The sequence below is a fragment of the Cottoperca gobio genome, chromosome 1 (genome assembly GCF_900634415.1).
Source record: "Cottoperca gobio chromosome 1, fCotGob3.1, whole genome shotgun sequence".
NCBI lineage: Eukaryota > Metazoa > Chordata > Actinopteri > Perciformes > Bovichtidae > Cottoperca > Cottoperca gobio.
Genome location: NC_041355.1, coordinates 3477893 through 3504457, shown reverse-complemented (window position 1 = coordinate 3504457; position 26565 = coordinate 3477893). Strand labels below are relative to the sequence as shown.

The following is a 26565-nucleotide window of genomic DNA, read 5'->3' as shown; positions in this document are numbered from 1 at the left end:
GTGTCTCTGCACACAAACACAGATACTCACTGTTCATTAAAGCCCAAGAACACAACTCTCACTTTCCATGTGCCTGCAGTGTGTTCTTATCCTCTACATCAGAGGGAAGTGAGTAGAATACAGGTGCAAGAAAACACTAATACTTTTCTGGATTGTATACCATACTGCATCCTTACTCAGAGATTTATCAGCAGGTTGATTTTCGCCCCCTTAAACCCAGAGCAGCCAAGCTAGAGGCAAATAAGACAAATAGAAAGTGTGTGAGTTGAATATTGCATTGTGTTTATGTTTTGACACCGATCGCGAGCGCAGGTTCAACATCTGCTGGGTTTATAAAGGCAACATGATGGGAAATATGTGTGGAAATGTATTGTTTTGTGTACATTTCTGAGAAGCATAAGGGGCAAAGTGTTTCAGCAGGTTAAAGGATAGGTTATCTTGAAACAGTACTCACATGCCCGCGGACATGAGGAATTATTACAGCAACCAAAATCTGTTTTAATGCCAACGTGAGGCTGCCAGGAAGTTACTCCACCCGGCCAATCAATCGTAACGGACAGACGTGGTGGTGTTGATGTTCTTCATCGAACTCTGCAAAAAAAAGCAATTGAGCGTATTTTCCAAAATGTCTATTCCTTTAAGAAAAACAAGCAAACGGTGTAAACCAGAAGGAAAGAAATCTTTATTTGTTTTCTGTATGATTCATATTCCAAAGTGACTACGACTTTTCCTCAGTGAAAATAAAAAGGTGGAAGGATGACGTGTGTGCAGATGAATTGTTAAAATGTGCGGAACAGTAATTAGCACAGCCTCTCACACCCTCACTGAGGTGGCATTGGCCAGACAAAGATAAACACACACACATACACACACACACACATACACACACACACACAACAGCTATTTCCCACATCTCTGCAAGCAAGCATAACAGACTCACTCTACCAAGTAAACACAGTCGGCCACGTCGGTCTGCTGTGTGGAAAGCGAACGCCAGCACAGCGGCGTGCTGCCCTGCGATGGCAGCAGTGACTGCTTTATCAGCATCCCATCATTTATGTTGTGTTAATTAGGTCCCTGTGGCTGTGGCTGGCTGGTAGCAGTGGCTGGTCCCACGAAGGGAGAGAAGGATGGAGGCGAGAGAAAGAAAAGGAAGGGTTGGTCCTCACAGACACGGTCACATTAACATGCCATCAGCAAAGGCACCAAACTGAGATGCAGGCATGTCATACTTAATGCTCGTGAATTATTAATGCGGCTGTACTCGATATGTTTGTTTGCGCAGGCTCTTGTGATTTTGCATGTTTACCCGCCAGCCTCCTGTGATTTGGAGAGTGAAACATTCACTCCGTGCTGCCTCCTTCACATTATTTTCCAGCGATGAGGACGACAGTCATCATCTGGAACTCGGAGTAGAGCTCAGCTGCTGTAAGGCCCCCAAGCTCAGCCATCCTACCTGCTCATTAGTTCAGGCCAAGGTCAGCGGGTCAGGCAGGGAAGAGCTGCAGCGTGCTGGCGCCACGGTGCACAGGGGCCGACACACAGGCGGTCCTGCAGGCCCCGCTGGCGTGTTATTAGCTCACAGTCATGCTGCAGAGGGCCGTTGCAGGTCGCACACTATGCTCCACCGCGGCTCCTGTGAGGATCCTACACGCACAAGTACACAGACATACACACACGCTAAGCTGTGAACAGTAGAATACAGAATAGAGAACACTCACAGAGAGTACTTCCCAGAAAGGGGGGAAAACTTGCACGCGTACACACTCACACACACTCACACACACACACACACACACACACACACACACACACACACACACACACACACACACACACACACACACACACACACACACACATAAAATGGAAAGGCTGAGTGGTATTAAGATCCATATTGACAGAGTGGAATCCCATAAGCAGCCCAGTTCTCTCCGTATGTCAAATATTCCTCGAGGTGCGGATCATTCTGTTTTATTACCTTGCTTTAAAATTCAATTGCACAAGAGATTTAAGTGTTTCTGTGGAATAAAAACACACACACATATATATTTACACGCATTCTCTGAAGGTATTATTACTGGCAAAGTGAGATACAGATTAAAAACTTAATTTTTGTGACCATGTGAATTTGAGTTAAATCCACAAAGTATATTTGAGGAGTTTGACCTACAGATGAAAGAATATAAGGTGTAGTGTTGTCATTTCATGCTACTTTATACTTCTATGCTACATTTTAAAGAGAAATGTTGTACATTTTATTCCCCTACGTTGATCTAACAGCCAGGTGCTTTACAAATAAATATTTTACATAAAGAAATGTGATGAGTTTATAAGATATGATCGACCCAACAGTGTATAAATACTTACAATTAGCTTCAGCTCAACCAACTACAACAGTAAAATCAATAATATTCATCCAGGAATACAATATATAATTATTTATGTGTTTGAATCTGAGGTTCAAAGTTCATTCTTGACCTTGAAACAGTTGTCAAGAAATCTCCATTCAACGTGCATTAAGTTGTGCCATTTTGGATTGTGCCCTTATTGTCACATTAAAGTGAGAACCTGTGATGTTCGTGCTGTTTTTATGTTCACAATGTATCTATGTTGCCGGTCAGTGGAGAAAACACGAGTTATATTCAAACATTTCCTACAAACACTTTTGTAAAACTGTACAATGTGAACAGAGGAGCTCCGGTCACCACTGTTGTGATCTCACGTTCCTTTTAAATGATGTCATTTAATTGGATCTTGCTTTGAGTGTTGCAGCACCAAGTCAACAACATCATTTATGCATTTGAACACACATTACAGACGCGTGGCCTGACAAGTAGCAGTTTTATTTTTCCTTATACATGCCCTATACATAACGTTATAACCCCCCCCCCCCCCTCCCCCCTTAAGACATTTAAATTGCTAATCACCACATAGCTCTAATGCTCTAATATTATACAGACCATCAATAATTTAAGCATTTATTTGGACATTTATTTTTCCTTTTACATACCCTATATATAATGTAATACCCCCCCCCCCCCCCCCTTACACACACACACACACACACACACACACACACACACACACACACACACACACACAAGATATTTAAATTGCTAATCACCACATAGCTTTAATATCATACAGACAATAAATAATTTAGACAAATGTCCAGTTGGCATAATTCATTAACTCTTGCTCAAATACCTGTTTATATCCAATCGGTCCAACCTTGAAACACTTTAATCCGGTGATGTTAAATGAGATAAAATCATAATTATGGCAGCCTGTTATTTAAACCAGATCAAGGACAAGAAGGACTGCAGGGATGTAGCTCCGATAGCCATGTAGTAGGAGAGGGCCGTAAATGGGCCAAATCCTCCCAGACACTTTGCACTTTGCGGGTGTATTTTAAACCCATAGACCACGTCTTCATGAACTCAACACTAACCTTCTAATGGCCAGACAAGGGAAAGTAAGAAAGGAAATCTAGGATCTGGGATGTGTTTGTTTCAAGTGAGTTGAAACAGATACAGAGCATTCGCACTGTAACACCGACATTGATACAATTTGTCTTATAGTGCCGCTGGAGCCAAACGCAACCCAACGCAACACTGTTTACCATTTGTGCATTGGTATTTGGCACTGTCCAAGCATTGGGGCGTTTTGCGTTAGTCTTGCATCAGTGAGCTTTGAATAAAGAAATAAGGTTTGTCTTCTCTCCTGTGTGTGTGTCTTGAGCTACCAGTGTAAGCAAGAAGTAGGTGAAGTAAAGTGTTCAGACCAAAAACAATGTGTCTGAGAGTATCTGTGACTGTGTGGTCAGGAGTGGAGGAGTCATGGTGGAGAGGAAACTGTTATTTGATAGCAGTCGACTGTGGGTCCAGATGACTTTGGCTGGGTGTGGACGCCGTGAAGAGGTGTACATGCGTATGTGTGTGTGTGTGTGTGTGTGTGTGTGTGTGTGTGTGTGTGTGTGTGTGTGTGTGTGTGTGCTGGTGGACGTTGGCCAGAGTAGCTGCTGTCTGTGTTTATGTAGCAGCGATGCCAAGAGGAGCACGTCTGCGTCTTAGCCACAACCTTCAGTGCCCTGCCCATGCACAGCCACCTTAGCCCGGCTGCAGAAGTACAGGAAAACCACTGCAGGAATAACAAGTCCAAGATGTTGGATAACATCAAGTCTCTATCCACAGAAGTCAAGAATCAACATGAAGAATGTCAATGTTTGCGGAGAGAGAGAGAGAAAAAAAAAAAAGACATCTTAAAATATACATTTATTCAGAGCCTGTGCAAGATCAAACAGTAACATTGATCTGCTCTTCCTTCAACCCTTGCTCTGCACCCTCCCCTCAATTCCCCTTCACCAAGTATCGACCTTCCACAGGGGCCATCGCCATGACGGCTCCAGCCTGGCCTGCTGTCACCTCTCCTCGGGGCAGAAGCCTCACTATTATGGGATACGGTTAATTTCACCGCCTTGGGCAAAGATGTGTTTAGAGCCAGAGCACAGAGCCCCATTCACATACACACACTCTTTGATTCTCACACGCACAATCATAAAGTTCTTAACTGGGCCCTGTTGTCTCACAGCAGTGAGCCACTGCTTCCCGGGGGGCCCCCCTTCCCACCACAAACTACAGTCTAATCAAGTCTATGAATGTGAGCCAAACGAAAGCTACAATTCTGCAGGATCGTCCCGCATTGATCCAACGGGAAAGTAGATCCCTCACTGTGACACGTCAAGTTGAATTTATCAATCAGTTCTTGTACGTTGCTTCTTTGTTGACGCTGTTTACGGCAAAGAAATGCCAGGAAACTTCCAAAATGCGAAAAGGAAATTAAAAATGTTAAAGGTAGGAAGAAAACTACATTTGAGGTGACATCCTATCCTGCGGTAACATTTCAAATAAATTGGCTTTAATGATGTGAAATGTTTTAAAAAACCTTTTTAGCAAAAGAAAAATATGCAACATGGATTCATATTCATATGAATTTAAACAACGGCAATAGTATTGACAAGGAAAATGCCACCCAGTGCAACAGTGTGGCTTATTAATGTGTTTTTAAATATTTGTTGGACTACAATGGAGGTCTATGGCACAGAGTAATAAGATATATTAAAAACTGTTGAATTAATTATTGTGTTTTTTCTTTGGATCTTTTATTGCAATACAAAAATATAGAATATCACCAGACTTATCCTTTAGGAGATAAAACCATATATATATATATATATATAAATATAAATAATATGTATACATGAGTCAAATATACTCACAAACATTATGTGTCAACAGGTTAAATAAATTACTTAATAAAACTAAATCAGCGAATGAAATGTGGAGCCACTTCATTGCATTGTCACAATTTTAAATAGTAATTCACGTCATTTAACGAAGTTCATTTTGTTCAGCAGTTAGTAGTTTTTGGTAGAGTTTAGAGAGTCCAAAGTCCAAAATAGAATTAATTTGATACCATAAGTGAAAAAGTGCTGTTGTGGCTGGACGGACGCTGGGTCTGGTCCAGTGGTGCAGATATGGATGCAACAGCTCCTGTGGAGGCAGATCTCAAATTGGTCAGAGAGGAGGATCAATACCACCAGGAACAGATAGAGAGAATGATGGGCGTCCCAGGCATTTCACTGAAGTAAATTACATTAGAAACTCAGACACTGATTCATGATGAAAAACAAAAGGAGAGGAAAGAGGAAAAATCAGCCACAGGGAGTTTTTTTCAGGATAAGTCAGCTCTTAAATTCTACTCTTTGTTCTAGAAACACCAGCGTGTCATTGTCAAGTCGATTTTTCAATCAAATCATGATCCAGTTTGGGGTTTCTTTGTGTGTAGATCATTTAGAAAATTAAATGTGCTGCCTTTAAAAGTGATAAATGTGACAGTTGTACTGATAAAGAGTTGAATCTGTTATCGTAGAGCCGAAGAATCATTCAGAAATATTCAGATCCTTAGGCTTAAGTAAAAGTAGCGATACTGGAATATAAAAATCCTATACTATATATAAAACTATATATGGCCCCTGTGAGTGTTATACTATTATATGTTATTGGATTATCAATTCCAATAACATTCCAAAAATAACTAGTAACTCAACTTGAGTTGAAGTATAAAGTGGCACAAATGAAACCCTGAAGTAAAGTTCAAGTGCCTTTAAATGTGTAGTTAATTACAATACTTGAGTACTTAGTTTCATTCCACCACTAGCAAGAAGTGAATAAGGTCGTCACAAGTCAAAGTTATTTGTGGAATATGTGCCACAAATGTAATTTTAAAAGAGTCGAGTGTGTCTGTGCTCTAATTCCTTGACCTAAAGCTCCTCCTCTGGTCAGAGCTCATCAACACTGGATTTCTTTTTTAAAGGCCGTCTGCTGGTGATCATGATCTCTGCTTCTATGTAGTCCGTCATGTTGGGTATCCACCCGCAGCCTCTCGTGTGATGTGGCCAGTGGGTATCTCCCGTGAGAGCCAGCCCGGAGGTCAGCCGGTCACTGTCCCTACGAGGCAGCCCTGCGGCGGGTCACCTGCTGCCCGCTTTCCCCTCGTTATTTATCTCTCCCTGACAGTTCATTCCTCTTCCTGACAAAGCCCCTCCTCTTCCATCTCCCCATTTTCTTCTCTTCTCTGCTGAGTTTGGCACCGGTCCTCCGATCCTTCCGCCAATACCGGTTACTCGGGCCAAGGCGTGCTGAGTCGACCCCTTCGCATCACTCCCGTTCGGGTCATATGACATCCAGCTTCAGGGACCTCCCTAACGATGGGGGCCGGGCCCATAACTGGAAGTCCACAGTGTGTGAGTTGCTCTGGCCGGCTGGAGGGGTTTCCTTTCAGCGGTCCACCAGAGGGGCAATTACTTCCCCAAGTTGGGCTTGGAACTGGACTTCTTGCCCCCTGAAGTCTCTGTGGACTGACCGGGACGCAGCACCCCTTTCATTAGGAGAGCAACTTATGGTGGGAGAGCCTCGAGAAAAAAAGACAAAGTGAAGGCCCTCCTTTGGCCGGTGATAAATTGGTTTGCCTCGCAGACGGTGGGGGGGGTTAGAGAATGACACTCAGAGGACATGAAGGGGATGAGGAAGTCACAAATACAGTACAGGAGAGGAGGGATTTTGCAGATAAAAATATCTTGCGCTGAAGGTACAGAAGAAATGAGAAGCAAGCGCTGTGCAGTTTGGCCTCTATTCTAGGTGTATTATCTGGGGAGCATACATCAAGGACAGAGACCAAAGTGTGAGCAAGTGATGGGCATTAACATCAACGCAGCACCTGGTGATCACAGGAAAATAATTGCTATCATCTTCGCTCAGTCACTTAGCCGTGATTATCCCAAAGCTGGTTTCTGTACCTTCCACCACCTCCCAGTGATCATAGCCAGAATAAAGTGACACGGTAAGGAGAAAAAGGAGCGAAGTGAACATGTAATTAGCAAGTGGTTTCATGTACATGCTCTTTGATTTATAATTCAGCATATCGGGAATCCCTGCTACCCAAGGCTAGTGCTCCTCTGAATTAGCCCTGCGACTGGGAAAGGCTGCAGCGAGAGGGGGGTAAGAACTTGACTAATTTGTGCTCTGTTTGAGGTGGTTTTAAAAAGGGAAGGAGACGTGAGGTCCATACCTGGACCTGCTAGGCGTCAGATCATAGAATATGGCATAGGGAGGTTTAAGTATGAACTGTTATGTAGGCATCTCTCTCTCTTTCTTTCTCTCTCTCTCTCTCTCTCTCTTTGAAAAGATGAAATGATGGTCGGTTGTAAATGTCTTTGAAACTGAACTTTAGAGAGAAAAGTTTGATATGATAAAAGCTCATTTGTAATGTAACTCAGCACTAAAAGTACACGGTGGCATTCGATTTATTAATAATGACAACATACACTTAAAGATAGTTTTGCTGTTTTCAAGACAAACCTGTGTATGAGGTTATTTTCTATGGGAATTGAGCAACATTATTCCGACTGCATCTTTAATAAGGGAGGCTTTCCCGTCAGCAGTGGCCTCATTTTTCCTCTGCTCAGTTTGGTACATACTGGATTCTCTTTGGTCCCCCATGGGTCCAATGATCCCCTGATCATCCTATATTCTGACGCCCTTATAAAGCTAATGTGCTGATTTTACGTTTTCAACCTGCCATGATCCCCCACAATCCCCTCTGTTCCCTCTGGTTCCGCTTTCACACTCAAGTGAGGATCCGCTGCCGCTTTGATCACAGTCCCCCGTTAAAGGTTTAAAACGTCTCAATTCCTGACGATTGTTGGGGCCTCTGTGGTTTAGGTTAAGCATTTCCCCATGCCCCCTGTCCAAATTCACCACTCCTAAATGAGGTACCCACTCTCCCAGCTTCCCATCCCAGCGCTGCTTTCAAGTTCCCCCGATTGGGTGCCGCAGCTGTAAGCCCTAGATTTTGTCTCCTCCATCTTTGTCAAGCCCATTTGCCAAATACAAAAAAGACCCAATAAGCTAGGTCTTCATCGCTGCTCTCCAAAGTAATCCCCAGATCTCCCACTCTCTCGAAAATCAATGCAAAGGTTGAGATGAGGTGAAACTCCCTTCTTAACTCATCGGGCTGGGAAGTGATAAAGTCTTGAAGATCACTTTTTTTTGTAATCATTGTGGCTCCATGATGAAACTAATTGTCCTATTTCATGCAGCCTCGCAGCTATTTAAAATGTCCTTTATCAACACAGAGGAAGGTGTTTATACTACGTTGTAAAATAGGTTAGTTAGCTGCGTTAGGGAAGAAGAAACACTCTGAAAGGAACTTAGAGACGCAGAGATAAGTGCCGGTGGATAATGGGACAGTAAACAGCAATAATTACACCCCACTGGAGTCCTGTTTCTCACCATCTGTCCAATATCAGCCCAATATTGTTTCACTTTTTACCTCCTGAAGAAAATATCTGGGTCACTCTGGATTTTGGATGTTCGACTTTCTTCAACAGATAATCATTTATTTTGGCTCCCTGCCATCACATGCAGGGCAGGTATCATACAGTTGGCTTTTGTGAGCTTGTTTGCTGGAACAGGTTCCCACAATTCATATGGAGGGGTGGTTTAAAGCCATTGGAATTGGAGTACATAGATTGTGTGAAGTTTGTACAATCTACAAAAATCTGTATACCTGGGGGGGGGGGGGGGTGTTGTCTGTCGGAGCTGCAACTTTTTACTTTTTTTTTGTTTTGCAAATTGAAATGAATAAAATATTTGAGCCTTGGCTGTTATCCTGTTATCTCGGGAAAACTATTTGTTATTTCGAGATAACTATGTCGCTATCTTGAGAAGGTTTCGTTATCTCTGGAACACTTATGTCGCGATAATAAATAACTTGTGTTCTTGAGAAAACAAATAAAATTACCTTGGGTTAGGGTTAGGGTTAGGGTTAGGGTTAGGGTTAGGGTTAGGGTTAGGTTTAGGGTTACACAGAGGAAATAAAATGTTTGAACCATGGCAGTTCAGGGCTTCGAAGAGAAGTGGGTAAGTGCAATGAAATGCATTAAAAATCTTTGTAGAGCTGAGGGGAGCTGCAGAGGTGGGGGATAACTCTCTGTTACAACTAGTGACCTCATTTCTATTTTACGTAGTCTTTTGATATATTTCTTTTGAATTAAAACATTGATTAGAGCAGCTTTAATGGAGTTTTAAACGCTAATGTTTGCTTTTTAATACAAAGAGACTGTTGCTTTTGGATAGTACTTCAGACATAACAGTTGGCCAGTTGTGATTAAACCAATCCAAAGTGCTGCCTCTGCATCCGTGAGGTCTGGTTGAAAAAGAGGGCTGGTGCTGGGACAGCAGTAAATCTGCCAGCCAGCCTTGGCTAATGTCAGCCTGATGGAGGCTCCAAACCAGTGGGGTGGGATGTTCCGCTACAACCCTCTGCCCTATGGTCTATCGTCATAATTAATATGTTGTTGTATCAAAGTTGAAGCATTTGCCTCCGAAATGTCCCGCGCCCAGCCCCCTTATTAAAGACCTGACCTCCAAGCAGCTGAAGGTTGCTCTCCAAACTTGGCACACCCCGAGTGAAAACATCTGCTTTCCTCACAGGCAGGACCGCCATGGACCCCATGTCTCAGCTGGTTCCCACAGCTCAGAGAGAGAGCCCTTCCCCTGTCCTCGCGCACTGACCCCCACATTTATAACCCCACCCCCGCCGCCACTGAGACCTCCTCAAGCCTTGGGCCCAGGCCTGGACCTCTCCATCACCTCACCCTCTCCCCCCGTCCGCATGTAGTACCGTGCCAGTGTGGTCACTTTACTGCTGAGAGGACTGCTCCTGTCTTGTTATCCCCACATCACAGCCTGTCGAGAGGAAGGGAGGGATGGAGGGATGAGAGGGAGGAAAAGGCATGGAGGGAGAGGGGGGGGAGGAGGCATATGCGCTGCTCCCACAAAGCGGCGACTGTTGGAACGCTGACAGAAGCATCTGTCATCCCCTGCCTTCACACACTCACCTGCTGTCCGAGGGCCTGACTCTTTGTATCCTCCTCTGTTGCTCTCTCTCTCTCCGAGCTCCTTCCTCTCTGAGCGTTCTTGGTGATTGTGTGAAGCTCTTGGACGCCTCCTTTTAGAAATCCCACAAACTGTACCTTCTCCCATCCTGAGCCCTCACTGCCAGTCTACAGAAGCAAACATGCTTTTTTTTTCTATTTAATATGTACTGGTATTATTTTAAAGTTGTTTTGCACATGCTTAAATCATAGGACGCCCTCTGTACGACAACTATACAGACGCACGTGAGATTGTACTTCGCCAAGTCCTTGCCAAAAGAAGCAGTATTTATTAACAAGTCTTGCTATGGTGTTAATGAATGTACTGACCTGTCTTGCGACTACTTTATCATTCTCAAGTGGCACCCCCGTCCATTCCCCTAACATGCTGAAGGGTTGCCAGCAGTAAGGGGAAAGATGCCAATCCATGTGTACAGTATGACACACACATAAAAAAAAACACACACAAGCTCAAGGACACCATCGCTCATTCAAGTCCAGGGAAGGTGCCCTTCAGACGAAGCCACACGGGAAAGTGTAAAAAAAAAAAGACCCAAATCAATGATTTTGCACAAAGTTTGAAATATTTTTTATCATTATTGATAATTAGACTGAGTAATGGTATGATGTTACTTAAGGTGACGTCTCTTGGGGAGTTAAAACATCTTTTAAAGAGGGTTTAAGGATAAGCGAGTGTGTGTGTGTGTGTGTGTGTGTGTGTGTGTGTGCTGTACACATTGTAAAGCCCCCTTGAGGCAAATCTGTGATTTGTGGGCTGTGTAGACAAAATTCAACTTGACTTGTTGTTTCATGGCAGCATATCTGGATAATAAAATGTTTTATTAATGCAGCCGTTACTGCCAAGAGAGTAGGTTTAGCTTTAACATTAGTAAGGATACTTTGTGTGGATAAATGTGCATTTGTTTCTATGGAAGCTTTATTCTGCAAAAAGGTTGTTTTACACAATATGTGTGTAACTCGCCCAAAACAGAACCTGCAATATGTGGATTACTTTATTTTGCTAATATAAAATCCAAAGCATTACAGTAAAAGAATACGTTGAATTGAAATATGATAGTTTCATTCTATTTGTTGCTGCACTCTTTAAATCCAAGAGTTTCCTGAAGCTTGTAAAATTGTGCATTCATGACATTAATGTATGTTTTACTCACCTGTTAAACATCCATCTGTTTTTATTGTTTATTAAACAGCACATGTCACTCTGACAACAGCTGACCTGACTGTGTGTCTCTGTGCTGCAGCAGTTCTATACATCTATGCTGAATGTTGTAATTATCATATATTATATATGTATACAGCTGTTTGTACAACCTTCAGCTGTAGCTGTTGTGCGTATGACAGTAAAGCCTTTGACTCTCTGAATCTAGAGCATGTAATAGTAATTACTGCGTTGACTGTTCCCTTTCTGTGTTGTCTCATTGCCACGACGTGCCAGAGGGCAGCACTAAAGTGTAGGGAGGTGATGTTGAATGAATCTGGTCAAATATAAAGTAACTTCTCTCAGCATGGGAGCGAGGACGCCGCAAAGAAGAGAGGCAGGTTAACAAATGAATGAGGAAGGATAGCAGGACTTTGTGGCCCTCTGAGACAGAGTGGGTTGGGATGTTCTGCCAACACCTCGTCTGCCAGGGTGAAGGATACACACTCACACTCACACTCACACACACACACACACACACACACACACACACACACACACACACACACACACACACACTCTCTGTCATCTCTCTATATCTCCATCCCTGGCCTCTGTTGCAGCCGTGTGTCTGAGCAGGAACCCCACTAAGCTGGCTGGGGTCCAACACCAAGGTCTCTCACCTCACAGGCTGGGCAGGGGGGCCTGGTAGCTCCTGTGAGTTATTCTTGGGCATGGACCCGGGTTCCACCTCTCTCTCTTCTCCTTTTGTCTCATCCGCTCGCCTCTGGCCCATCCTGGCCTTCTCTTCTCCCTTATCCCCCTCTCTGGGTCTCTGGGTCTCTGTGGCTGATGAGCCTGTCCTTCAACTATCAGCATCTTCCATTGTCTTACACACACACACACACACACACACACACACACACACACACACACACACACCACACACACACACACACACACACACACTCACACACACACACACAGTAGAATTGGATTTATGTAAGCTTGCTTGTGTATCTGTGTGGCCACAACTGTTGAGGTCACCTTCATTTACTTCCACCATCTGCAGTGTTTTAAAGCACTCCAGAGCCCGCTGGCTCACTTATTTAAAGGGTTATTTTTTTATTAAACACTTCATTATTCCTTAAATTTTCCCTGAAGAGTTTTCAGAGTAAATAGAAAACCTTAGGGAAACAAACAAACAATACTTATTACAAAGTTTTGGATTGTGATTATATCTCAAACAATTGGCAGCAAAGAATTATCCATCATCTATTTCTATTTCGACAATTAATTAATTAATTAATTAATCATTCAATTTAAAATGAAAAACATAGTGAAGTTCCAGCTTCTCCAGTGTGAGAATTTGAAAAATTATCCTAGTATTAGAGCAATAATAGAGCACATAACAAGTTCTTTATCACACGTTAGCATAGTCCCAGGCTCCCACCAACAATGTTAATTACATTTGTATACAAAAAGAAAAAGAATATCATGCAAGTAAAAACAAAATAAGAGTCTAAGTTAAATAAAAAGGTAAAATAAGGGCTAGAATATAGCCTAAATAAAATATGAAGGAATATAAATAAAAAGGAATGAAACCCAGAGTTTAGACAATTTAGCTGTGGAAAAAGTAAAAACTAAAGGTTCACTTCCCTGCTGGTAGTTTTTGAGATGCACTTTAATAAAATCACAGTTGATTAAATCCAAATGAGTCTTTAATGAGGATTTACACCAAACAAAATTCTCGTTCTTACGCTCTTGACTTTATAGAACAAATAGCAACACCTGGACAGAAATGCAGATCAGGCCTTCATGTGTTAGGCCTGATTGTGTCACTAGAGGACACTGTAAACCAACCAAATGGAGTCGAAAGATGTCTATATTTTCCCCATAAATATGTCCAACAATACTCTAGAAAATGTATGTTAATTATCTACACACTTGTGCATATATTACATAATTATTTAATTTTTATATTAATTTATTTAAATTATTACTATACAAGATTTAATTACAAACCATTAATATATTATATTATATTATATATTATAATATTAAGACACAAAAAACAACATACATAAAAAAAAGAGAAGAAAACCATCAAATAGGAAATTCTTGCTTTAGCAAAGATAAATCTTTAGCATAAATAAGTCCAATAACGAAAAACGTCATGCAGATCTGTAAATATTTTGAGAAAATTCTTCTATCCGTAGATATGGGGCTCAACATTTAAATACTTGCTTTTATAAATAAAGTGTTAAATAGGTTTTTTTTCTCATTGATATTTTTTTTCAAATAAATCTTTCATGTAAGAAGTAATTGGATCTCCTCTTTGTCATTATATTCTTGAAGAACATAATTTCTTCTCAGCTTATTAGAGTAGTTTGAACCATGTCCTTTGTGTTACTGAAAATAAATCTAGCCTGCATTAGCCGTGGACCAGGGATAAACCGACATGTGTGTGTTTTAAGGCTGGACCCTGCAGCCTCAACATCAGTACCAAGCAGAGAGCTGCGCAGCTGCAGAGCTCCCACTATGATCCTATTGTCAGTTACCAAGAACATCAGAGATTTACACATAACTGCTAATACATATAACTAACAGTACATTTCGTCGTGTGCTTTTAGATAAGAGAAGCCATTGCAGATTTGTCCCGCAACTTCTTTCTACGGCAACGACTTTTAGCGTATTTGTAAATTGTGAGAGCGGAGGTTTAGAGCGCATGCGTGGAAGTTGACGCCCACTTTTTTCAAACACGTCCGTCAGCCTAGACGATCTTCGTAGTGTCGAGATGCTCAGCACGGATACTTTACAAAAATCACATTTAGCGTAGTTGTGACTCAAATTATAACTCCACAAGCATTTTGTATGTGTATAAAGTGATTTAAAACGTTTGGTTCTGCTTCTTGAAAAATAAAAAATACAGGTAACGACGTGTAGTTAAAATAGACTCCCCCCCCCCGTCCTGTGATATAATGGTACAGTCTGCCGACGTCCTGCGCGGGAGCGGAAAACGTGTAGCCGACAGTAGGGAAGAGGAACGTTGTGTTTTCCTGGTAAGAATTTGTGTTGCAACAACACTTTACTAAATTATTTTAAATAGGCGACTTTCTTATAGATGTTTGCGCAAACTAGAGGTCAGCAAAGATGCTTGTTTCACTGAATGGATGTTTACACGTTTTCATATCGGACTCGATGCAACATTGTGATGAATTGCATAACAAATGTGTATTTGTATTAACTTCATGTTGTTATCTTGTCCAGCTTGTTAATACGTTCAGCATGACTCGAGATTGGAAACATGGTGATCTGATCTTTGCCAAGATGAAGGGCTATCCACATTGGCCTGCAAGAGTAAGTATGGAGCTTTATCATAGTCACTTACTAATATTTCTTACAATAAAACGCAATGTGCCTCACTGTGCATGTGCAAACACCCATCCTACTAAACCACATGCCCCACCACAGGCAGTAACTCAGCACACACACACACACACACACACTTGAGAAAATATAAAAGTTATCACCTTTTTGCTTTTGAATGTGGACACAGTATGGTTTGTTCTTGTTGTTAATGGCTGTAATTAAATAGTTTCCTAATTTCCCTACCAGATTGATGAAGTCCCAGACGGTGCTGTGAAGCCATCCAATATCAAGTTCCCCATCTTCTTCTTTGGCACCCATGAAACGTTAGTAACCGACTGCTAACAATCTTTGTTATTACCTTTTTTTAGTTCGGATGGACTCACATTTATTAACGTGAAGTAGCATTTAATGTTTCGTTTAGTGGCCAGCACAAAGGGAAAGTATTGCAGGAAATGCAGAAAAAGTTAAATCCATTGTTACATGGTCAGGTAAAAGGTGGAAAAACGTCAATTGTCTGATACATTTTGAGTTCTTTATGTTTTTTAAGCACATCTTTATACATTTCAATGTCTTTTTAATCCACATGGGAATAATTAAGCAGTGAGTGGATTACAGGGGTCAATGAAGTAATTAGTTTTATTATTTTAGGTGTAATTCTTTCTTATTTTAGAGTTTCTAAATTATGTGCACAATATAAGAATTATTTAAATATTGCTGCATTATTTATTTGGGGCTTTTGTGATAATTGAGCCGTCATTCTGCTCTGTTGGAGGTGTTACTTTAACGCATGAATATTTGATGAGGTCCTGAATAGAGTTAACGTGTGCTGCTGCTCTATATCGCAGTAAACACGCTCTACATTTGTAATCGTTCAGAAAGAATCATCTTCTTTCAAACAGAGCATTTCTTGGCCCGAAAGATATCTTTCCGTACCAGACCAACAAAGAGAAGTACGCCAAGCCCAACAAGAGGAAAGGCTTCAATGAAGGATTGTGGGAGATCGAGAACAACCCAAAAGTTGAACTCACCGCACCGAAGGTACATCTTCGTCCTCTCTGTCCCGTCCAAAGACATCGTTCAGTGTTTGTCCTCCGAACGTTGGCTTTAGGTTCGGGTGGGCTGTACCTCAGATCTTGATATCCCTGCCTGAGTTTAACAGTTTTATTGTTTTAATTTTTAGCTACCCTTTTAGAGCAACTGGTTTCCTAGTTATTGTCTTTTTTTTTGCGAATTAGTTTCATTAATTTCCTCTAATTATTATAGTTTTGTTTTGTTTTAAAGCCGGTTAACACTGGGTGTTTCACTGAAAAGGATTCAGACAGCGGCCCAGAGGGAGAAGAGGAAGCGGATGACAAGGGGATAAATGCCAATGTAAGTTTGTGCTCTTCAAACCCGTCGTGCGTAAGTAAACGTATACGGTACACAGTCGCTTCACTGCATTGACATGCTACCGGTTTGTTGCCGTGTTGTCAGCTTCTTTCTTCTTTTGCTGTTTTCTCTTTTTAATCTTTCTGTAATGTGTGTCTGCTGCATACTGAGTTACATAGCAGTGCAGGCAATATCTTACCAAATGAAGAGTGTCTTTTTGTATTCCTAGATTTAAAAGGCTTGTACGCCAAGAGTAGTGTGTGCAACAGAAGGATACTCGCTGACTTTTCTCCCTTTCAAGACTCGTTTACCCCACCACACCGCGTCCTATGCTGTGTCTTGGGTGCATTCAGGTTCCAGGAAGTGAGGCTGAGCAGGAGAATGAGATTGAGGAGGAGGAGGAGGAGGAAGGGTCTCTGATCTCTGAGCAGGGTCCTCAGAACCAGGATGTACGTACATTGCATGCTGGGAACTCATAAATCGGCGCAGGTCGCCTTACCCCCCCCCTCCCCCCCCCCCCCTCCCGTCTGAAAGCATGTGACACTTGGTGGTTTTTGCAACTGGTGGTTTGTTTCTGTTTGACTCTTGTAGGCGGCCACAAACTTGCATCGGTGCTTGATGTTTTGATTAGAGTGCCTGCTCTGGGTTTTCTGTGTTACTGAGGTGATCAACTGATGGTTCTATAAAACACCATTTTGAATAATATCTTTTAAGCACAGCTGGCTGTTGATGAAATAGATTTTAGGGTTGGGACATTTACTCTGTGTGACGATAACAAAAATAATTTGAACGTGTGTTTTTCTTCTTCTCTTCTCTTAAAAACGTGCGCTGTCATTTTCCATTTCCTGCCTTTCACAAAACGACTGTTTGCAATGAGTTGATTTTATTTTATTTCTGCATGGCTTTCTGTGTGCTACGGACAAAGGTGAGTTGTGACCGTTTATGTCTTTATGTGTTTTGCTCAGGAAGAGACGGACTATTCTTTCAGTCCTTTTTGCTGTCTGCAATATTTTAACAAGTTATAAACTGTGTCCCAATTCCTTTAAATATTCATTAAGTATACCCAAAATGTTAGTATAAATACTTTGCACATTGTAATGCAATGTGCAAAAGAAATGAAGGAGATGCACAATGTTTAAATACATTTTGAATGGTGATGATACATGCTCCAAAAAGAAAAAGAAAGTTTATTTTAACAGTTTATTTTCCTTTTTTAGGATAAGAAAAGTATTCTGATTTGTTGCATACTACCTTCAAACAGTGTACTTAAAATATAAGTATACATCCATGTATTATTATTAGTATGTATGGGATTTTGGACACGGCACATTTAATGTGTAATATCACAGGTCGACACTAGGTGGAGCTATTGATCCAGAAATGTAAGTTATTCTTGTGAAGTAAAGAATCAAACCTTTAGTTGTGAACTTCACATGTATACAGGGTTTTCATCTTGGAGAACTACAAAGACGATTCAAGTCACGATTATAAACTGTAATAAAATGAACTAGAGTTGTTTGTTTTAGGGCTCAACACAGAAAGAATCCACAGATGTTCCCAAACCCAAGAGAGGAAGAAAGAAAAAGGTTGGGAGTTTTTATCAATGGCTTCACTTTCAGTAAATATACAAATGGTTTGTAGGAAACATTTTATAAGATGGTGTGTTTTCTTTTTCCCCAGAGTGATGCCGAGCAGGAGACTGAAAAGCACGACGCTCCTGCGAGTCCTGTTAGTCCCTCGGGTGAGTCCGCTTCCCTGTGATGTTGGTACACATGATAAGATTAAATTAATTTAGCTGTTAGGAATATTCAAACACTGTGTGTGTGTGTGTGTGTGTGTGTGTGTGTGTGTGTGTGTGTGTGTGTACGTGTGTGTACACCAGGTGCAGAGGGTCCTAAACGAAGAGGCAGGAAGCCCAAGAGTGATAAGTTGCTTTTGCTCCAGCAGCAGGACCAGCAGGGCTCGGGAAGTGAAATGTAACTACATGCGAACACACACGATGTGAAATTCTCAAACGTCTGTGTGTGTGTGTGCCAATATTCTCTAAATGTGATCACAAGAGCTTCTTCACAGACCTTTTCTCTCACTTTTTAGGGACACTGCTGAGTCAGACAAAAAGAGAAAGAGGTCACAAGAGGACAAGTCCAAGAGTGGAGAGGAGGAGAAGAGGAAGAAGGAGGACAGCAAAGGAAAGGAAGTGGAGGGCAAGGAGCCTGAAGCCAAGAAGAAGAAGAAGGAAGACAGCTCCTCCGGCTCTGATGATGAAGAGGCAGGTGTCAAGTCCAACATGATCATTCAAATTGCGTGTGAACAGTCAGAATGATGCTTTCATGTTTATGTTTTTATGTTTTTTAATCCCAGAAAAACAAAGGAAGAAAGAAACACCAAAACTCAGAAATGGACAAAGATGTTCGGCGACGGAAAGCAGATGAATTGAGAGAGTACGAATACACACGATGCACATTGGAAGATACCATTATTATTATTATTCTGCTCTAACAAACAGACAACAATCCAAAAGTACTTTTAAATGACTGCTGTTAAGAGGATGACGTTACAGGTTACATTGATCAGCTGCTCATGTTGACGTTATATGAGAGGCCTGGATGTGTTTCTGACATTCTGTCCTTGCAGGCCAAACAAAGACGTTGGGAAGAAAAACGAAGAGAGGACAGGCGTCAAGAAAAAGGGCGAGTACTTTTACTAGCACTATAGTTCATATATCAAAATGCAACTCAAGCACCATCATCATCATCATCATCATCAAGGCCCATGTTTAGCGAATGGGATGAAACCCTCCTATATGAAGCGGCCGGGGGCTTCGATCAAGTGTAAAACGCTGTTGCATATCCCAAACTAATATTATTCTGATGTTCACACTTGATTATAGTGCTGTTAAGCCCATTCCCTCATGTTTTCGTTTCTCCCCCACAGAAATGTCAACTGACTTGAAGCTCCAGAGACTGCATAGTGAAATCAAGATTTCACTGAAAATTGACAACCCTGTAAGTTCAAGTCCACTAACGACTTCTGCAAGTCCATGTTTGTCCATGTCCCCCTTTAATTACCTAACATAGTCTTAATAGCGGATTCAAAGCGAATAAAACGGCTTGATCAATATTCTTATAAGAAGGATTTGTACGGTCTGCTGTCCCAGCCTCTGTACGTATACCCCGTCTAAAGACAGGAAGCCACGAAGAGCTTCCAGGTCAGGTTTCCTTTGTTCTACAAACATGGGGGGGTCGACAGAAAACACAGACGTAATAATCAACTCGGGGTCCCAGACGTGCTGAGGATCTGTTGTTCACCTCGTGTCCCCTGCTGTGCTTTACACTCAGTGTTACAATCAATATGATAATCTGTATTATCACTAACAAAGACTCCTACTCTGCAGTGTTTCATCTCCGTTGTTCATAATGCTGTGAAACTAAAAGAAGTTTCCCGCCCCCCCCCCTACTCCCCCCTGGTGCTCTCCGCGTGTAGTCACAGTCACAGGTATAAACGAAGCAGCCCCCCTCTGGCAGAAACAGGAACTGTCATAAGTGTTGTTAACCCTAGTTATCCTATAATACTTGTATTTATTATTTAAGTCGTTTTTAACTCTGAAGTTTATGAGTTGCGTCAAATATGCAAAAGTGTACGATCAAATGAACGCGTCGCTTTCTAGATTCGACGCGCGCATACTTGATCCTAAGTAAAAACAAATCAAAACACAATGTAACATTTAAGTTGTTAACATCTGTGTGACGATATTAAATGTCTCTTATTTTGCGCAGTTTACTTGTAAATGTTTGCACAGAACTATTTGTGCGCAGCGTGTTGTTTGATTGCGTGCGCGGCGCCGTTTCTATTTAGTTCTCCTTTTTTCCGCTCGTGTAGGTGTGTGCGCACGTGTGTGTGTGTGTGTGTGCGCACGTGTGTGTGTCAGCTGCGAAGGAGAGAATGTGAATGCGCAAAGTAGACGGTACAAACTGAAACGTGCACATGCATTAGATCAATAGCATAAGCGTTTAGTGTATTTAATAATAATAATGTGAAAAGTAAGTTGTGATTATTAAAAAAAATATTATTTTTTAAATTTGAGAAAAGAAAAAGAAAGCACCTTGAAGTTCAGAGCCTCCGAGACAATGGTCGGGGAAACAGTGCCAGGTGCATCCTTTTAGTGCCCACCTTTATTTAAAGTGGTACTTCCAGCGAGCAGAATATACCATCTGTCCAACGTGATTCATGTTTGTCCCCGGCCCCCGGCCCACCTGCTCCCTCTTCCCCAGGATGTGAAGAAGTGCCTGGAGGCCTTAGATGAGATCGGCGCCCTACAAGTGACGACGCAGCACCTGCAGAAACACAGTGAACTTATTGCAACGCTCAAAAAGGTAGAATCCCTCTTTTAAAAAGTAATACTGTTCTTAAGCTGAAGCATCAAACTCCACCAGCGTGTGTTTCTAAGCTCTGTGCTTTTATCCATCTTCTAGATTCGCAGATTCAAGGCCAGCCAGGACATCATGGACAAGGCCACCATGTTGTACAACAAGTTTAAGAGCATGTTTCTGGTCGGAGAAGGGGACTGTGTGCTCAGCCAGGTGCTCAACAAGTCTATCGCTGAGCAGCGGCAGCACGAGGAGGCCAAGAAGGGAGCGTTGAAGAGAGTGGAGCAGGCGAAGGAAAACATCTCCGGTAATATTTAACATTATTACAACAGCGTTGTAGCACCTTCTGGTTTTCTCCATGAAGAAATGGTATATAAATTACAGAAGGCACCTACAATACACTTAAATAGATCTGAGAACACCTGGTGGAACAAAAGGTCCAGGCAGGCCAGACCATCTGCAGCCCAGGGAGCGGCGCAGGTTCTTTTTAAAAAGATCAAACCCCCCCAGATGACCACAGGGGCCGTCACTGTTTGCTGCCGACACGCTTCAAGTGGCCGACTTGTGTGCTTTTAATGCATCTGATTTCATCATCAGCACGTGAAGCCTCCCCGGTTCTAAAAGGGGAACGAGCACCTTGTCGGATTCTGGCGAATGTTTCGCATTTGCAACACACTGAGTGAAAATAATTATCAGGATCACTCATTAAACTTCCAGAAGCAAAGAGTCTCTGTAATGTAACACTTGAGGCTAGACTTTCTAAGAATTTAACAAGCGTTCGACTTAAACTAGGATATCTCATACAGATAAGAGGGGGGGGGTGTGTCTCAGCTGGAGATAACCTGGTTCTGTCCAGATGTAGGTCCGTCTCACAGTATGCATTTCAACCCCCAGCCCCATCAGTCACTTTAAATAATCACTATAAGTCTGAGTATTGCTACAGCTCGCAGTGTTTCAGTTGGTAACGTAGAAAGATGGCCGTGTCAGGTGATGAAGCAGCGTTTATAAGGCATCTCTGCTGGTTATTGGTTCATCAAGTATGAAAATCAACCAGACAACTGAGACATTGAAGCTCTCGGTCAGTCTCCCCATCCCTGCCATGAGGACATCATAGGATCCCTGTGGTTATCTTTCTGGGTAGGAACGGATGGTAATCGGAGGTTTACAGCCACATGGTTCAATTCATTCCTTTACGTACGACAGTCCCACTAAAATAAAAGTCTCTGTGAAAGGTCTCTTTCTACGGCAAGGCATGCCGAATGGGTGGAACATCCTGTTTATCTCCGTAAGGTCTGCAGCTCAGTGCGTGTGTCATCACATGCTCCTGTGAGTTCTCCTCTGTGCGGTGTTCTATGTTGTGTATTGATTGTGTGTGTGTGTGTGTGTGTGTGTGTGTGTGTGTGTGTGTGTACCGCCTAAAGACAAGATGACAAATGGTGATGTTTGCCCTGAAGACAAGAGGCTGGAGACGGAGAGAGAGAAGCTTCACGAGGACTCCTCAGTGGGAGAAAATCACAGGTAGCCTCACCCCAACACTGTTGTCTCTTTCCTTCCTATACGACAAGAAGATAACCGGTAACGTATACTGATGCAGTACAAATGTCACTAAATATTGACAGTAAAGAGAAAGAAATTAAGATTAACTGTCTATTTGCTTTATGTTTTGGTATCTGACCCCAGAATGTGTTCAGGCTTTTACATGTAATGTGTGGTGTTCAGCCCAGGCTAATAAACATTACAAGGCTGGCTTTATGCTATATTTCTCCGTCAGTCAGTACTCTCCTACCGTCTCTGTGGCACTCCACCCCAAGCACCTTGGTTCCTACTTGAAATGCAAATATATATATATATATATATATGTTTTCCTTTTTCTTTGATGTAATTGCCACAGTGTCTTTGTTGGGTGCCATTTCCAAGCTGTGGATTAATACACATGTAGTGCAGGGGTGTCAAACATGCAACATTTGCACTAAAACGAAGGGAAACATGTGGAGTTGTTGTTATTTATATGTCGTCATGCTGTGATGTTACTGGTCCGGCCCACTTGAGATCACATTGTGCTGCGATGTGGCCCCTGAACTGAGTTTGACCCCCCTGCTGTAGTGAGTTGTAACGGCATCAGGACACGGTGTATGCAGGTTTGACCCCATGATGCATCCAGGTGAGGAAGATGCTGTTCCAGTTTTAACTTGTTTCTTGATGTTCTTCGACCGCAGCGGCCCAAAGGCTCAGGACGAGTCCGCTTGAGCGTCCCACGTGCTCGACGAAGGAAAAAGATATTTGCTGCTGCTCCGGTACAAACTGGGATCTCCTCCCGTCGGGTTCTTGTTTCGATGACTGACGACTGGTTTCCAGTCGACTCACTTTGTCAGTGTTGCTGCTTTAAAGGTTTCACCCCCTTAACTCCTGGAGATAGACTGACTGCATATTTTTATTTTGTTTTTTACTTTTGTGTAAAACGTTCCCGTTGTGACACCCCCCAGTCCCGCCTGTTAAATGTGAGTAAAGGCTGTTATAAGAGTAAGAACTTGTAGATCAGCACTTTGTAGATCTTAGATGAGCATGCTCACAAGATTAGTAACATTTGGTGTTTATTGCTTGGATTATACTTTCATTTCAAATGCATTTAAATAGTTTATAGAGGTTTTGTGTACTTTAAAAGCACCATTACCGTGTCTAATTACATTAGATGTAACAACAGGTAAAGATTCACAAAATCCAGAGTTTGCCAAAGTTTTCTCTAACGTGTTCAAGTGTCTTGTTTTTAAAGCTTTTGTTTTAAACGTAGATGTAAATAAGAGTATTTTTTTTGTGCCTGTCTGGTGACCTGTTACAGCATCCAGTAATAAAGTCGTACATAGTACTCCTTTTGTCTTTCCGATTGCCCCGAAATCATGTAATTTCAATCATTGCTGTCGTGGTTGTGCGATCTTCTTTCCTTTTTATGACCCGGGTTTGTTACTCTGACGTGTTCTACTCGCTGCTTTAATTTCCTCAATGAGCTTCTTACGATGAATGGTGGGGCTTCACATGAGAGGTCAGTATATTTAGCTGTTCTCACAATGAAGCGGGATTCCATTGTAGGCGATGTCATGTATAGCTGTGGACCAATCAGGATCTAGCATCCCGGCCGCATCAAATCAACCGTGAACTGAGTATTTGACTTATGAACTCTTAATGTTTGAAGATTTCAGGGTGAAATGGATTAAAAACTCCACGGCCTAATTATGATTTTGTAAGTAATAAATTTGCTAAGCGCTGTTTTTTAATGAATGGTTTACAAATGAAAGCAAATAAACTTTCACATGGAAGAATAACTCACAGGCCAGTAAAATATAGTTCCAATAAATGTTACTGTTTAATAAAAAAACACACAAACAGTTTGGTTTTTTAAACGAAATATACAATTCCCAAACGTAAACATTTCTCTCTGAGATATAAAACATTTAACTGTATTATACAGCGTTAAATCTCTGATCTGAGGCAGCTGACCAGAGGAGAAAGATTAGTTAAATGCACCACGGTCCACGTATGGATAGGCCAGGAACTCTCCCAGCTTGTTGCCCTCAGCGTCGTAGTGCAGCATCCGGAAACACTTGTCGCAGAAGAGGCACGGGTCGCTCGGAGCAAACTGGTCGTCGGTAGTGAACCACCTGGAAAGAGTCGGGACGCGTTAACCTCGTGTCCGCACTTTGCAAACGCCGAAACCGCTGATATTTACACACCTTCCGATGTAGACGTGGCAGACGGCGCACTTCTGGGTGGTGACCCTGTGCTTGTGCGTGAGCAGTGGATACAGCTTCTTGTCCAGGCAGTCGTTCTCGTGGGTCAGTCTGTAACGTGCGAGCAGAGCGGAAAGAAGGATCAGATCTGAGGACAGCTTTGTCTCTCATTCATGATTGCTTTCAGGCAAACAGCAGACTCCGAGCGCTGCATCTATTAGTGCTGTAGCGTCTTGTGAGAGCAGTCGCAGCCTGTCTGACAACGAAGGGCTTTATTTCAAAAGGTTGTGGTCGTATTACTGAGGCTACGGACAAATCAAACCACCGTTTATAATTGTTGTAGTGGTATGGTTTCTTTAGGTAGACGGTATGATCAGGGGTGATTTTGACATATTACACACGGGCATGTGCTTCTCAGTTGAAACAAACACATAATTCATGAAGAAGATATATTACATTAATATATTCTATATATTAGAAGCAACAGGATATGATGAATGCTGCATCGCTACTTTAATGTGGCGAGTTTCTGCTTCACGCTCAGAGCTTCGAGGACGTGTCGAGGTGTGTCTCGTGGTGGCGCAGCCGCAGTAAAAGGAAAAGGTTGTGATGAGAAGCGTTGCGTTTGACTAACGATGAACACAAATGTCGACCTGCTGGTGGCGCTAGAGGAAGAGTCATCCACGTTGTGCGAATCCATCTTGTATACGCAGAGGTACATTTTCACGTATCAAATACATTATTATTTATGACTGACCTGATGTCCGTGATGATGACGAGGTGTTCGCAGTCTCCCTGGTGACAGTAGAGGTACGGGAAGCCCACTTTTAGTTTCAGATCCACGAATCGCGTGTCCTCCATCTTGGCCTGGCTGTAGGCCGGGAAGTTGCGGGTCTTTGCCCATTCAATGGTGGTGCTGCATCGTAAAGACGTCGAGACACAAGATCATCGAACATCTCAAAGTCATAAGTGACAATAAACTTTATCTCTAAGAATATCTCTTTGTAGGAAGCTCAATGTTCTGCCCCCAGAGTGTGTTTCCATCCACCGTCTCCGCTCTCGTCATCAGCACGCTTCTTTTATTTTTATTTATTCCTTTAAAGTCGCTGTAATTATCTTGATCTGAACAGGATCACAAGGAGTCAATAATTGTCCTCTCAAACCAAGATGCCCTTGTTACCATCAGCCGCTGATTTCCTTTGCTGCGGTGTTGACAACAGAGCCACAGTGATGTTTCAAAGACAAAACAAGAGTCCCACTTCCTCTCGACTTCAAATACAAAGAACAGTTTGAGACGAGGACGTAGGTTAACGACCGTTACAATACTCAGAAGCCTGCGAGGCTTAACAAGAAGCTCAACGACTCAAACACTGTGAACACTGAGTCACAACGTTTCAGATTCAGTTCTAGTCTTCAGACCAGAATCTGTGCACCTCAAAACTATTACTATTTATTATTCAATTCATTCATTAATTATGTCATTTTAGTCAAACTAATGGACGTCAGATTGTAAAACACAGCTTTACTCATTGTACTACTGTCCTCCTGACTGCTCATTAGTGACGTGCGAGACAGTCACAGAGAGCGGGAAGGAGAGGGCGACGAAGAAAAGAGATATTTCTGTAAAGTTTGTATATTTTTAGTTCAATTTGAGCCTTTTTTTGTTTTGCTACAATATGTTGATATAGTCACAGTTTAGTGTTTAATGAAGTCAAAGCCGTCGCCAGTTAGTTTTATAGTTTCATTGAAAGGAGAGTAACACTGACACCCACTGTGCGCGGTTTCCCAGCATGAGAGAAGACCCTCAAGTTTTACATCATCGGGATGTATTTTTACATTCTGACAGATGCAGCTTTAAATGATTTGCTTTTATCTCTCTCACGTGTGTGTGTGTGTGTGTGTGTGTGTGTGTGTGTGTGTAAGCGTCATTTTTAACGTTAGAGAGAGCCAAGTGTTCCACCTGCCTGCAGTCTTTACGCTCTTTACGCTCCTGACTGTAGCTCCTTTTATCTTGGAACCTTTATTCTCACTATAAAACTCAAAATGTCCTTTAAATGATTTGCTTTTATCTCTCTC

General features: G+C 42.1%; 2 protein-coding genes across 7 annotated transcripts in view; one reads left to right on the top strand and one right to left on the bottom strand.

Annotated features, from left to right (window-relative positions):
* The first annotated feature begins 14656 nt into the window (after positions 1 to 14656).
* On the top strand, positions 14657 to 23645 carry psip1a (PC4 and SFRS1 interacting protein 1a). 5 transcript variants are annotated; one of them, XM_029431087.1, is made up of 17 exons: positions 14657 to 14722; positions 14931 to 15020; positions 15279 to 15355; positions 15932 to 16070; positions 16314 to 16403; positions 16754 to 16849; positions 17927 to 17986; positions 18081 to 18141; positions 18289 to 18376; positions 18495 to 18669; positions 18762 to 18841; positions 19035 to 19090; positions 19335 to 19405; positions 20672 to 20773; positions 20873 to 21074; positions 22189 to 22285; positions 22984 to 23645. In XM_029431087.1, exons 2-17 carry the CDS (start codon positions 14949 to 14951, stop codon positions 23012 to 23014), a joined length of 1497 nt encoding a protein of 498 aa, XP_029286947.1. In that variant the 5' UTR covers positions 14657 to 14722; positions 14931 to 14948; the 3' UTR covers positions 23015 to 23645. The 5 variants fall into 5 exon arrangements, with proteins under 5 accessions (XP_029286947.1, XP_029286942.1, XP_029286968.1 ...); XM_029431082.1 differs by having other exon boundaries at positions 18283 to 18376; XM_029431108.1 differs by lacking the exon at positions 16754 to 16849 and having other exon boundaries at positions 16344 to 16403; positions 18283 to 18376.
* Positions 23646 to 24101: 456 nt separating this feature from the next.
* Positions 24102 to 26565, bottom strand: part of snapc3 (small nuclear RNA activating complex, polypeptide 3) — a 6934-nt gene continuing 4470 nt past the window's right edge. For both annotated transcript variants that reach the window (XM_029431129.1, XM_029431120.1), the window contains 3 exons: positions 25247 to 25405; positions 24493 to 24600; positions 24102 to 24420 (listed from right to left, as the gene is read on the bottom strand). In XM_029431129.1, coding sequence (XP_029286989.1) covers positions 24273 to 24420; positions 24493 to 24600; positions 25247 to 25405 — 415 coding nt within the window. In that variant the 3' untranslated portion in view covers positions 24102 to 24272. The remainder of the gene's footprint in view (positions 24421 to 24492; positions 24601 to 25246; positions 25406 to 26565) is intronic.